This window comes from Oncorhynchus keta, chromosome 20 (assembly GCF_023373465.1).
Source record: "Oncorhynchus keta strain PuntledgeMale-10-30-2019 chromosome 20, Oket_V2, whole genome shotgun sequence".
Lineage (NCBI taxonomy): Eukaryota > Metazoa > Chordata > Actinopteri > Salmoniformes > Salmonidae > Oncorhynchus > Oncorhynchus keta.
This window is the reverse complement of record NC_068440.1, coordinates 48,025,074-48,039,849: the sequence shown is the minus strand read 5'-3', so window position 1 is coordinate 48,039,849 and position 14,776 is coordinate 48,025,074. Positions and strand designations below refer to the sequence as shown.

Here is a 14,776-nt window from a genome sequence, read left to right as displayed (position 1 = left end):
ATAGCCTAACCTAAATGGTGCCCGATCAAATAGCCTAACCTAAATGGTGCCCGATCAAATAGCCTAACCTAAATGGTGCCCGATCAAATAGCCTAACCTAAATGGTGCCCGATCAAATAGCCTAACCTAAATGGTGCCCGATCAAATAGCCTAACCTAAATGGTGCCCGATCAAATAGCCTAACCTAAATGGTGCCCGATCAAATAGCCTAACCTAAATGGTGCCCGATCAAATAGCCTAACCTAAATGGTGCCCGATCAAATAGCCTAACCTAAATGGTGCCCGATCAAATAGCCTAACCTAAATGGTGCCCGATCAAATAGCCTAACCTAAATGGTGCCCGATCAAATAGCCTAACCTAAATGGCGCACAATCAAATAAAACACATATCCTAAAAACAGGAAATATCTAAATAAAATGGTCAATATGGAATGGACATTCTACTCACAACTGCTGCTCAGGAGTTTTATCCACTGGCCTAAATTGTCATGATCAGTGGTTTGAGGTTTGTATGCGTCAGACGAGCTGATCACGACAAAAAATTAAATACTGCTGCATTTCCCGCTGTATCAACACAACGCAAATAGGCACAGGAGAACTGGTGATAAAGTTGGGGAGCTGATATTCAGAGCTTAAATAGCCAAATTGATTAGTCACAGAAATCAGGACTAATAAAGCCAATGCAACGGCCTGTTTTACAAACGCTGGGCAAAGCACATGGATGGGAATTCATAAAAATTCTAATCATGATCCTTCAGTTTAGAATGCAATACGTTTTATCAGCTGTGTTGACAGTTTAATGGCTGGGATGGGGACAAAGTGTGACACCACTCTGGCCCCCGAGGACTGGAGTTGCCCATCCCTTCTGTAGGCTATACCTCAGTAAGCACGGACCGACGAGGACTGGAGTTGCCCATCCCTTCTGTAGGCTAAGCCTCAGTAAGCACGGACCGACGAGGACTGGAGTTGCCCATCCCTTCTGTTGGCTATACCTCAGTAAGCACGGACCGACGAGGACTGGAGTTGCCCATCCCTTCTGTTGGCTATACCTCAGTAAGCACGGACCGACGAGGACTGGAGTTGCCCATCCCTTCTGTAGGCTATACCTCAGTAAGCACGGACTGGAGTTGCGTCGGCTATACCAGCAAGCACGGACTGGAGTTGCCCATCCCTTCTGTCGGCTATACCTCAGTAAGCACGGACCGACGAGGACTGGAGTTGCCCATCCCTTCTGGGCTATCCCTCAGTAAGCACGGACCGACGAGGACTGGAGTTGCCCATCCCTTCTGAGGACTGGAGTTGCCCATCCCTTCTGTTGGCTATACCTCAGTAAGCACAGACCGACCTTCTGTTGGCTATACCTCAGTAAGCACAGACCGACAGAGGACTGGAGTTGCCCATCCCTTCTGTAGGCTATACCTCAGGTATACCTCAGTAAGCACGGACCGACGAGGACTGGAGTTGCCCATCCCTTCTGTTGGCTATACCTCAGTAAGCACGGACCGACGAGGACTGGAGTTGCCCATCCCTTCTGTTGGCTATACCTCAGTAAGCACGGACCGACGAGGACTGGAGTTGCCCATCCCTTCTGTTGGCTATACCTCAGTAAGCACGGACCGACGAGGACTGGAGTTGCCCATCCCTTCTGTTGGCTATACCTCAGTAAGCACGGACCAACGCTGATGCCTTTTGGACATCTTTTTTTGGCCCTGTCTGGATCGGCCTTGATTTCCACATTCGCGGACATAATTTTTTGGCCCAGTCTGGACCAAATCTGAACCAATCATAGATGTTTATGTTTGGTTCAGATTCTGTCCTGTCTGGACCAGCCTTGATTTGGCCTAAACATAGACTAATATAAATGACATATTTTCAACATTCAGAACCGTAAAGTAACCTGATTTCAACGTCCGGAAAATACATAATTTCACCTTTCCCTCAGGACTTAATTTGAATACCTTCAACGTCTGGAAAAATACATATTTTACATGTCTTTTCAACGTAATTTTGCTTTCTGGGACTATTCTTGTAAGGGCAGAATTTTTGTGTGTCTTGCCTAGGGTGGCAGAACGTCCAGGATCGGCCCTGCTCAAAGGGATATTCAATGTCTGTTTTATTTAGGATTTTTACCCATCTACCAATAGGTGCCCTTCTTTGCGAGGCATTGGAAAATCTCCCTGGTCTTGTGGTTGAAATTCACTGCTCGACTGAGGGACCTTATCGACAGTATAATTGTACTGTATGTGTGGGGTACAGAGATGAGGTCGTCATAATTTAAAAAAAGATTAAACCCTATTCTTGCACACAGAGTGAGTCCATGCAACTTATTATGTGATTTAAGCAAATGTTTACTCCTGAATTTATTTTGGCTTTCCATAACAAAAGGGTTGAATATGAATACTTGACTCAAGACAATTCAGCTTTTTATTTTGAATTAATTTATAAAAATGTCTAAAAACATAATTCCACTTTGAAATGATGGGGTATTGTGTATAGGTCTGTGACACAATCTCAATTGAATCCATTTAAAATTCAGTCTGTAACACAACAAAAGATGGAAAAAGTCAAGGGTGTGAGTACTTTCTGAAGGCACTGTGCTTGTGTAGTCTCACGTTGTCTCATTTTCCGCTAATGAGCTTATTTCCTTATTAACGTACAAGGTTTAAAGGAGGAAGCGAGCGTTGAGTGAATGTCTGTCAGAAAGGAAGGAGGGAGCAGGAAGGACTGTGACAGAGGAGACAAGACAGAAACTCAACAATTCCACTGGTCCGAGTCAGCACCTGAGGACCAGACCAGTCAGCTTGTTACCTGGAGAGGATACAAGAGGAAAACATACTATTGTATAAATTAACAATGGACACATCTGATGTTCTGTCCAGTAGGTGCAATTTGAATGCACAAAAATACCGTGACGAGATCCTGAGGCTCATTGATTTGTAAAGGTATCTGTGACCAACAGATGCATATCTGTATTCCCAGTCATGTGAACTCCATAGATTAGGGCCTAATGAATTTATTTAAATGGACTGATTTCCTCATATGAACTGTAACTCTGTATCTTTGAAATTGTTGAATGTTGCATTTTTTATTTTATTTTTACATTCTACTCTAATAAAAGCCCTGTCTAGTATCCTTCTACTCTAATAAAAGCCCTGTCTAGTATCCTTCTACTCTAATAAAAGCCCTGTCTAGTATCCTTCTACTCTAATAAAAGCCCTGTCTAGTATCCTTCTACTCTAATAAAAGCCCTGTCTAGTATCCTTCTACTCTAATAAAAGCCCTGTCTAGTATCCTTCTCTAATAAAAGCCCTGTCTAGTATAAAAGCCCTGTCTAGTATCCTTCTACTCTAATAAAAGCCCTGTCTAGTATCCTTCTACTCTAATAAAAGCCCTGTCTAGTATCCTTCTACTCTAATAAAAGCCCTGTCTAGTATACTTCTACTCTAATAAAAGCCCTGTCTAGTATCCTTCTACTCTAATAAAAGCCCTGTCTAGTATCCTTCTACTCTAATAAAAGCCCTGTCTAGTATCCTTCTACTCTAATAAAAGCCTTCTACTCTAATAAAAGTCTAGTATCCTTCTACTCTAATAAAAGCCCTGTCTAGTATCCTTCTACTCGAATAAAAGCCCTGTCTAGTATCCTTCTACTCGAATAAAAGCCCTGTCCCTGTCTAGTATCCTTCTACTCTAATAAAGTATCCTTCTACTCTAATAAAAGCCCTGTCTAGTATCCTTCTACTCTAATAAAAGCCCTGCCCTGTCTAGTATCCTTCTACTCTAATAAAAGCCCTGTCTAGTATCCTTCTACTCTAATAAAAGCCCTGTCTAGTATCCTTCTACTCTAATAAAAGCCCTGTCTAGTATCCTTCTACTCTAATAAAAGCCCTGTCTAGTATCCTTCTACTCTAATAAAAGCCCTGTCTAGTATCCTTCTACTCTAATAAAAGCCCTGTCTAGTATACTTCTACTCTAATAAAAGCCCTGTCTAGTATACTTCTACTCTAATAAAAGCCCTGTCTAGTATCCTTCTACTCTAATAAAAGCCCTGTCTAGTATCCTTCTACTCTAATAAAAGCCCTGTCTAGTATCCTTCTACTCTAATAAAAGCCCTGTCTAGTATCCTTCTACTCTAATAAAAGCCCTGTCTAGTATCCTTCTACTCTAATAAAAGCCCTGTCTAGTATCCTTCTACTCTAATAAAAGCCCTGTCTAGTATCCTTCTACTCTAATAAAAGCCCTGTCTAGTATCCTTCTACTCTAATAAAAGCCCTGTCTAGTATCCTTGTACTCTAATAAAAGCCCTGTCTAGTATCCTTCTACTCTAATAAAAGCCCCCGTCTCTATTATCTTTCTCCATCCACAGGGAATAATGGTCTATATTCCAGTAACATTCTCTTCCTTTCCGACAGTGATATTCTAAAAGACTCTTCAGAAAGATATGGCTCTATCTCTATTTGATGAGTAGATAGTTTATATACAAAACAGAAATAAATTATTAATGTCAAATGAATGGTGAGAAACTGATTATCTGCACTCTAACTGAAATCATGTACTAGAATCCAGCAAGACCAGCTGAAGGAAGACATTACTTTATTTAATAAAAATAAAAAAATCTATTAAATAAATCATGTACTAGAATCCGGATTTTTTTTAAATCGAACCTTTAACTCATTAATTTATGCCAGTTCCAGTCAAAAGTTGACACACCAACTCATTCAAGGGTTTTGTTTTATTTTTGAAAAACTATTTTCTACATTGTAGAATAATAGGGAAGACATTCAAACTATGAAATAACACATATGGAATCATATAGTAACCAAAAAAAAGTGTTAAATAAAAAATATATTTTATTTTTTGATATTCTTCAAAAATGATGACATTCTTGGCGTTCTCTCAACCAGGTTAGGTTAGATACCTTGTAATTATTATATATATATTTTTTAACCCTTTTTCTCCCCAATTTCGTGATATCCAATTGATAGTTACAGTTTTGCTGCAACTCCCGTACGGACTCGGGACCCAACCCTCACTGCTTCAGGGACACAATGCCTGTTTAACCCGGATGCCAGCCACACCAATGTCGGAGGAAACACTGTACAGCTGGCGACTGTGTCAGCGTGCACCCTGCCCGACAGGAGTCGCTAGTGCGCGATGGAACAAGAACATCCCAGCCGGCCAAACCCTCCTCTATCCCGGACGACGCTGGGCCAATAGTGCGCCGCCTCATGGGTCTCCCGGTCGTGGCCGGCTGCGACAGAGCGTGGACTCAAACCAGGATCTGTAGTGGCACAGCTATCAACTACAATGCAGTGCCTTAGACCACTGTGCCACTCAGAAGGCTGTGAATTTCTCTCCTCCTTAATGCATTCGAGCCAATCAGTTGTGTTTTGACAAGGTAGTGTAGGTATACAGAAGATATAACTAGTTGGTAAAAGACCAAGTCCATATTATGTTAAGAACAGCTCAAATAAGCAAAGAGAAACAACAGTCCATCATTATTTTAAGACATGAATGTCAGTCAATCCAGACCATTTCAAGAACCCTGAAAGTTTCAAGTGGAGTCACAAAAACCATCAAGCGCTATGACGCAACTGGCTCTCACTAGGAATGCCACAGGAAAGGAAGACCCAGAGTTACCTGCAGAGGATAAGTTCATTAGAGTTACCAGCCTCAGAAATTGCATCCCAAATAAATGCTTCACAGAGTTCAAGTAACAGACACATCTCAACATCAATTGTTCAGGAGACTGCATGAATCAGGCCTTCATGGATTGAATTGCTGCAAAGAAATCACAACTACAAGGCACCAATAAGAAGAAGAGACTTGCTTGGGCCAAGAAACACAAGCAATCAACATTAGACCGGTGGAAATCTGTCCTTTGGTCTGAGTCCAAATTAGACATGTTTGGTTCCAACCGCCATGTCTTTGTGAGACGGATTGAAGGTGAACGGATGTGTGGTTCCCACCATGAAGCGGTGTGATGGTGCCACTGTCTGAGTTATTTACAATTCAAGGCACATAACCAACATGGCTACCACAGCATTCTGTAGCGATACGCCATCCCATCTGGTTTGGGCTTCGTGGGACTATCATTTGTTTTTCAACAGGACAAACGACCCAACACACCTCCAGGCTGTGTAAGGGCTATTTGACCAAGAAGGAGAGTGATGGAGTGCTACATCAGATGACCAGGCCTCCACAAACACCTGACCTCAACCCAATTCAGATGGTTTGAGAGGAGTTGGACCGCAGAGTGAAGGAAAAACAGCCAACAAGTGCTCAGCATATGTGGGAACTTTAAAACTTTTGGAAAAGCATTCCAGGTGAAGCTGGTTGTGAGAATGCCAAGAGTGTGTCATCAAGGCAGAGTGGCTACTTTGAAGAATCTCGAACACTGTTATGGTTACTACATGATTCCATATGTGTTATTTCATAGTTTTGATACCTTCACTATTATTCTACAATGTAGAACATAGTCCAAATAAAGAAAAAGGTGTCCAAACATTTGACTGGTAGTGTCGGAGACAGAACGGCATTAAAGCCCAGTACGGCCATGGATATATGGGTCAGTATTATTCCCTTCGCCTCTCTTTCCTGTAAAATGTCTACATGGACCGTAAATTAACTCTGCTTCTTTTTCATCATCAAGAGCCAAAACTCCTGTACTGGTACACTGCATCTGAAACTGAACATGACGCCACCTAGTGGAGAAAACAAAAACCCAGGATGTGTTTGACCAAGTGTTGTTAGAAAGAGAAAGTTCCAGAACAGTTTCCATTACAGAGCTCCGCCACCAGATGAAGCAGATACTAAACAAGGCCAACTTTATTGAATGTTATATTACATCATTGGGGCATGAATGCATTTTCCAAGTGTACAAATTATGCTGAGGAGTTTGATGTGAATTAGAAAACAAGTCACAACATGTTTCAGCTTGGATCAACGCTGTCAAAAATGATGGGTTTGATCAGCCAAAAACAAAGCATTGATTAGAGCTAGAAGAGAAGGATGCTACAGACCTAACACCAGATCAGGGACCATCTTCAACCTCTCACAGCTGGGAATGGACATCTGCTCCATTCTACCCAACATTCAATTATAAACTAAAAGGAAACAATGAAAGAGATTGTGTCTATTTCTAGGTAATCCACAGGGAGAAACTGGAAACTAGGATGAAAGATCAACAAAAGAGACATAAGCATTTAACAAGAGGGGTTTGTTTTCTGTTTGAGGGTGTGGATGAGAGAGAGAGGGGTTTGTTGTCTGTTTGAGGGTGTGGATGAGAGAGAGGGGTTTGTTGTCTGTTTGAGGGTGTGGATAAGAGAGAGAGGGGTTTGTTTTCTGTTTGAGGGTGTGGATGAGAGAGAGAGGGGTTTGTTGTCTGTTTGAGGGTGTGGATGAGAGAGAGGGGTTTGTTGTCTGTTTGAGGGTGTGGGTGAGAGAGGGGTTTGTTGTCTGTTTGAGGGTGTGGATAAGAGAGGGGTTTGTTGTCTGTTTGAGGGTGTGGGTGAGAGAGAGGGGTTTGTTGTCTGTTTGAGGGTGTGGATAAGAGAGAGGGGTTTGTTGTCTGTTTGAGGGTGTGGGTGAGAGAGAGGGGTTTGTTGTCTGTTTGAGGGTGTGGATAACAGAGATGGGTTTGTTTTCAGCATTGACAGTTTGCCTTAAACAAGGAACATAGCTGGGGTCTTCAGTGGGAGTCCGGTTCAGATGCCAGAGTCAACATCCACCAGCTCTGGGGGCATCGGTGATTTGGGGTGTTTACTCTCAAAATGCTGCTTGAAGGTTTTGGGGTCCGGCATCTGTGACTGTAGAGGCAATACAAGGGACAAGTTGCTATTTCAACTGAAAAAAGGGTCAAATACCACAACAACAATTGTGTTAAGTAACAAACCATAAAAAATAATGCATGATTGAGAAATCTGGTTGGAAAACAAGAGCTGCTGTATTTGGGAAACTGTATGAACAGAGCTACAGTGGATCGGCAGCTACGCCTGGACTACAGCGGATCGGCAGCTACGCCTGGACTACAGCGGATCGGCAGCTACGCCTGGACTACAGCGGATCGGCAGCTACGCCTGGACTACAGCGGATCGGCAGCTACGCCTGGACTACAGCGGATCGGCAGCTACGCCTGGACTACAGCGGATCGGCAGCTACGCCTGGACTACAGCGGATCGGCAGCTACGCCTGGACTACAGCGGATCGGCAGCTACGCCTGGACTACAGCGGATCGGCAGCTACGCCTGGACTACAGCGGATCGGCAGCTACGCCTGGACTACAGCAGATCGGCAGCTACGCCTGGACTACAACGGATCGGCAGCTACGCCTGGACTACAGCGGATCGGCAGCTACGCCTGGACTACAGCGGATCGGCAGCTACACCTGGACTACAGCAGATCGGCAGCTACGCCTGGACTACAACGGATCGGCAGCTACGCCTGGACTACAGTGGATCGGCAGCTACGCCTGGACTACAGCGGATCGGCAGCTACGCCTGGACTACAACGGATCACCATGGTCACTAGACAAACAGAAGAAAACGGACTGAAAAAAGGGAGGAACAACCTTTCCAAAGAGAAATGTGTTTTTCATTGAAAATCAGTACTACGTTTTACACTAATGAATACGACCCGTTGATCTGGCAACCCAACTTCAAAAATGGTTCGTAGTCCCTGATTGAAGAGCAACCACTTGTCTTTAAGGAACTCACCAGGCAGACACCACAGGTGTGCACTAAAGCTGCCTTTGCGGCCGTCTTCTGATCATGTCCCTTGGCCTTCTTGGCCTCCGCTTGTTTCTTGGCATTCTTCTGCTGAGACTGGACTTTTTGATGACCACGTGCCATGTCTGGTCCTAGAGCTGGAGGTACAAGCCAACAGGCTGGGTGAGTGTTACTGAATAGGTTGTTATCAATAAAACCTCACACTACGCTGCAGAGTGTGTGTTGGTGGGGGTGCTGTGTGTGTGTGTGTGTGTTGGTTGGGGTGGGGGCTGTGTGTTGAAATGATTGTTTTTGAGTACTATTATATCTGTTTGGGCTTCTTGCGATCAATTTGCAGTCTACCGCAGTCCCCCGACAGATCCGCTCAAGAAAAACAAACAGCCGCTGCTTAATCTAGTTGATAAACCCTGAAGTTGTATCAAACCTTGTATTGTAATTTCAGAATTTGTTTCAAATTGTAGTGAGTGTTTGTGCTGTGTGAGTGTGTTGGTGGGATGTGTGTTTTAAGTATATCATTTGCATAAAGTAGCATAAAAAGCTGTTTTCTAAATTCATAAATCGTTTCAAACGTCTGTATAAAGCATGATCACCCTACCTTACATTATTGGTTGTTCATATTATTTATACCAATAATGTAAAATGGATTGAAATGACCTTAAGTATGTATTCTGTACTGCCTCATTTGCAAAGTAAATTCCTAATTTACATCCTACAGGATTTCATAACATGGCCAGGGAGATATAAATTATTTATTAATATAACCATATGCCTGAGCTTGATCTGTTAACGTTAGCTCAAGGTGATCATTGTAAACTCATCCACAGTAGCTACAAAAAAAAGTATGAATAGCTAGCTCGGTTACGGTCTGATCCACGAGGATATCGGCTAACGCTAGGTAGCTACGTGGTTCGCTAGCTAAATACTACTCACATAGCTCTGGTCCATTGGCCGACGAGAACTGCTCGTTGGGACGCTACGACGCATGCGTGTGGATCAACGCCAATCCGTCAATTTCGCATATTTGGGGGGGGGGGGGACACCCTTCGCACAGTGAAAACAACCTTCCCAAGTAACATCTGTCCTTTAGGCAGTCACGAAACTATATTGAATATCCAGTCATTAAACTACATTTAAAAAATAAAAATTCGGAAAGGGCAGAGGCAACTCATTGTCGTCGCGCGATGGATCAGAGCTAGTACGGACATAACCAGACAACTTGGCTAGTTACCGTTGGTTAGCTGGCTAGGTTAGCTAGCTAAACATATAGCTACCTAGTTATCTAGCTAGATATGTGTGATAACCCCAAATACACCGCACTGCGATGACTCACAAAACGAGTGAGAGAACGTTAGTTATCAATAACGTTATCTTTGACTGAACGGCGGTTGGTCGTATGCTAGCTGGCTAGCTAAATAATTAGCGCTAGCTCTGTTGTTAGCAATCATGCTAAGCTTCCAGCTGACCATATGGCAGACTGGCTAGCTAGCAACGTCCCGGTTTGTAGTTGATAAAGGCATACTGTTACATACGATAAGGTGCGCTAATGCTAGATTAAATAAAATAAGAATTGTCGAATAAATGTAGTTGGCTAGCAAGATACTATATATTACCTCAGTCTTGGCAACAACAAAAAAAGGTCTGGATGGCAACGCTGTTCAAAAGCTTCACGAAAATGTGGCACACAGCTGATGTGGTTAGCCAAGCTAGCTACTTCTTCTTCTTTGGTATTATGGCGGTCCGCAAACACATCTTATAGGTGCATGCCGCCACCTACTGTATTGGCTGTGCATCAGCCTGCTGTTCTGTATGCATTCATTACACTTTATGAAAAAATTGTCTCCTCATCACTAGTCCACTACTTGGCCCTGGCTGATCCTACACCAGGCCAGCAGCCTGGGAGGATGGGACACTATCATTCAAAACACCTTGCAATTCTTCTGCAGTAAAATTTCGTACACCCATGTACTTCTTTGCAGCTGCCACCACAACATCTATCCTCTGTAATTTACCTTCCATTCCTGCGGTACAGTCAACAACCATGGCCATCAACGCCAAAAAACAAACCTTACTGAAGCACATGTTACTCCTATCACTCTCTATTGACCTCAGCCTACTCACAGGGATCTCACCCTGGACCCATCTTCCTCTACTACTCTCTTTACTGCCTCAGCATACAACATCTTCTGTACTACTTTGATCCTGGCAACCTCAACCTGACTTTCTATCACTGGACCCCTCTGATCTCCAGCACCATTGGTACCACTACAGTTTACACACAATACTTTGTCTAATGATACTACACATTCCTTTGTCTCATGTCCTCCTGCAAACTTCTCACATATAGTAATCTTCCTCCTACACATGACCATAAGCTTGACACCTGAAACACTGTAATGGGTGTGGGACAAAAGCTCTCACGGTGTAACTAACACATACTAACTCAACATTATCTGGTTAAAACTCTGCATCAAAACTCAGTAGTACAGACAGTGTCGTCTCTGTTTCACCACGCTCACCACCAGGTCTGCGCCGCACCAAACAGCGTGTGTCACAGACACTGGGAATCTTCAACTTCAGTTGGCCCTCAACTCTTTTTTAAAAATATATATTTTTTTACCCCTTTTTCTCCCCAATTTCATGGTACCAATTGTTAGTAGTTACTATCTTGTCTCATCGCTTCAACTCCTGTACGGGCTCGGGAGAGACGAAGGTTGAAAGTCATGCGTCCTCCGATACACAACCCAACCAGCCATACTGCTTCTTAACACAGCGCACATCCAACCCGGAAGCCAGCCGCACCAATGTGCCGGAGGAAACACTGTGTACCTGGCAACCTTGGTTAGCACTCACTGCGCCCGGCCCGCCACAGGAGTCGCTGGTGCGCGATGAGACAAGGACATCCCTACCGACCAAGCCCTCCCTAACCCGGATGACGCTAGGCCAATTGTGCGTCGCCCCACGGACCTCCCGGTCGCGGCCGGTTACGACAGAGCCTGGACGCGAACCCAGGGACTCTGATGGCACAGCTGGCGCTGCAGTACAGCGCCCTTAACCACTGCGCCACCTGGGAGGCCCCGGCCCTCAACTCTTAATACCACTACAGTGATAACTCTTTTCAATGGCTCTCTGCTCCAGAGAGGAAAGCAAGTCACAGTCGCAGTCCCCAGTCACGTGATGCGGAATGCACACTCCCTCTCGACCGCAGAAATGCAAAAAAAACAACACAATTCCACTTTGATTCACTTTCACCGACTCAACCTTCCCCAACCTCTTGTCCACCTAACCTGACACCACATCAGTCAGAAGGCAAGGATCCATTCTCTGAAAAACTCACTCCCACTGGGCAAAAAAATCTATATTCATCACCATCAGAACAAGGCTCAAACTCGGTGGTCTTCACTGCAACTGCCATCCCTGTTAATTCATACTCTCATCATGTTAAATCTTCTTCTGCAGCAGTCCATATTTACTGTTAATGTGATCCACTTTCTTCCAACCTCCATGGGTTTCCCTGACTCCATCTCCAAGTCCAACAATCATTTGGGCGAACCCACCATCTTGTCATCTTGTCATTCCAAGCTAGCTAGCTGGCTGACCAACATATTTGTCACATGACTCTTTGTGGCAAATGAATCAATTCAATTGAAGGGTTTTATTGGCATGGGAAACATAAGTTAACATTGCCAAAGCAAGTGAACTAGATAATAAACTAAAGTTAAATAACCATTACACTCAAAGAAGTTCCAAAAGAATAAAGACATGTCAAATGTCATTATGTCTATATACAGTGTTGTAACGATGTACAAATAGTTAAAGTACAAAAGGGAAAATAAATAAACTTAAATATGTTTTTTATTTACAATGGTGTTTGTTCTTCATTGGTTGACAATTTCTTGTGGCAACAGGGCACAAATCTTGCTGCTGTGATGGCACACTGTGGTATTTCACCCAATAGATATGGGAGTTTATCAATATTGGGTTTGTTTTCGAATTCTTTGTGGGTCTGTGTAATCTGAGGGAAATATGTGTCTCTAATATGGTCATACATTTGTCAGGAGGTTAGGACGTGCAGCTCAGTTTCCACCTCATTTTGGGGGCAGTGTGCACATAAACTGTCTTCTCTCTTCTCTTTCTTAATAGCAAGGCTATGCTCTCTGAGTCTGTACGTAAGTCAAAGCTTTTCTTAAGATTGGGTCAGTCACAGTGGTCAGGCATTCTGTTTAGGCCCAAATAGCATTCCAGTTTGCTCAGTTTTTTTGTAATTTTTTTCCAATGTGTCAAGTAATGACCTTTTTGTTTTTCTCATGATTTGGTTGGGTCTAATTGTGTTGCTGTTCTGGGGCTCTGTGGGCTCAGTTTGTGTTTGTGAACAGAGCCCCAGGACAGCAACACAATTAGACCCAACCAAAGCTTGCTGACTGAATCAACACTGCCTCTCTCTTTTGAGGTTTCAAATAAAATCAAATTTCATTGATCACGTACACATGGTTAACAGATGTTAACGCGAGTGTAGCGAAAAGCTTGTGCTTCTAGTTCCAACAATGCAGTAATATCTAACAAGTACTCTAACAAATTCACAACAACTACCTAATACACACAAATGTAAGGGATGAATAAGAATATGTACATATAAATATATGGATGAGTGATGGCCGTATGGCATAGGCAAGATGCAGTAGATAGTATAGAACAGTATTTACATATGAGATGAGTAATCTAGGATATGTAAACATTATTAAAGTGGCGTTTTTTAAGGTGACTAGTGATACCTTTATTAAGTCCATTTATTAAAGTGTCCAGAGATTTGGTGTCTGTATGTTGACAGCAGCCTCTCTATGTTAGTGATGGCTGTTTAACAGTCTGTTTAACAGTGATGGCCTTGAGATCGAAGCTGTTTTTCAGTCTCTCGGTCCCAGCTTTGATGCACCTGTACTGACCTCGCCTTCTGGATGATAGCGGGGTGAACAGGCAGTGGCTCGGGTGGTTGTTGGCCTTGATGATCTTTTTGGCCTTCCTGTGACATCAGGTGTTGTAGGTGTCTTGGAGGGTAGGTAGTTTGCCCCTGGTGATGCGTTGTGTAGACCGCACTACCCTCTGGAGAGCCTTGCGGTTGAGGGCAAGGCTACAGCCCAGCCCGACAGGATGCTCCCAATTGTACATCTGTAAATGTTTGTGAGTGTTTTAGGTGACAAGCCAAATTTCCTTAGCCTCCTGAGGTTGAAGAGGCTCTGTTGCGCCTTTTTCACCACGCTGTCTGTGTGGGTGGACCATTTCAGTTTGCTCCCTCTGCTGTTTCCTGAAGTCCACGATCATCTCATTTGCTTTGTTGACGTTGAGTGAGAGGTTATTTTCCTGACACCACACTCCGAGGGCCCTCACCTCCTCCCTGTAGGCCGTCATGTCGTTGTTGATAATCAAGCCTACCACTGTAGTGTCGTCTGCAAACTTGATGATTGAGTTGGAAGCGTGCATGGCCACGCAGTCATGGGTGAACAGGGAGTAAAGGAGAGGGCTGAGCATGCACCCTTGTGAGGCCCCAATGTTGAGGATCTGGGAGGTGGAGATGTTGTTTCCTCCTGGGGGCTGCCCGTCAGAAAGTCCAGGACCCAGTTGCACAGGGTGGTGTTGAGACACAGGGTCTCGAGCTTAATGACGAGTTTGGAGGGTACTATGGTAGTAAATGCAGAGCTGTAGTCAATGAACAGCACTCTCACAATGGTATTCCTCTTATCCAGATGGGATAGGGCAGTGTGCAGTGTGATGGCGATTGCATCGTCAGGGGACCTATTGGGGCGGTAAGCAAATTTGAGTGGGTCTAGGGTGTCAGGTAGGGTGGAGGTGATATGATCCTTGACTAGTCTCTCAAAGCACTTCATGATGACAGAAGTGAGTGCAACGGGGCGACAGTCATTTAGTTTACTTACCTTAGCTTTCTTAGGAACAGGAACAATGGTGGCCATCTTCAACCTTATGGAGACAACAGACTGGGATAGGGATTGTTTGAGTATGTCCGTAAACACACCAGCCAGCTGGTCTGTGCATGCTCTGAGGAC

At 43.9% G+C, this 14,776-nt stretch overlaps 1 protein-coding gene across 2 annotated transcripts; it reads right to left on the bottom strand.

The window, feature by feature from the left end:
- Positions 1–6,807: 6,807 nt before the first annotated feature.
- LOC118370548 (zinc finger protein 706-like) lies at positions 6,808–10,495 on the bottom strand. Of its 2 annotated transcripts, none has more exons than XM_035755590.2 (3): positions 10,334–10,495; positions 8,712–8,860; positions 6,808–7,805 (listed from the first exon to the last, which is right to left on the bottom strand). In XM_035755590.2, exons 2-3 carry the CDS (start codon positions 8,844–8,846, stop codon positions 7,704–7,706), a joined length of 237 nt encoding a protein of 78 aa, XP_035611483.1. In that variant the 5' UTR covers positions 8,847–8,860; positions 10,334–10,495; the 3' UTR covers positions 6,808–7,703. The 2 variants fall into 2 exon arrangements, with proteins under 2 accessions (XP_035611483.1, XP_035611484.1); XM_035755591.2 differs by having other exon boundaries at positions 8,712–8,881; positions 10,334–10,456.
- Between the last annotated feature and the right edge of the window lie 4,281 nt (positions 10,496–14,776).

Coding starts and splice junctions, on each gene's coding strand:
- LOC118370548 (XM_035755590.2), bottom strand. CDS start 8,846: ATGGCACGTGGTCATCAAAAAGTCCAGTCTCAGCAGAAGAATGCCAAG. Junction 7,806..8,711: donor ACACCTGTGGTGTCTGCCTG/GTGAGTTCCTTA, acceptor TTGCCTCTACAG/TCACAGATGCCGGACCCCAA.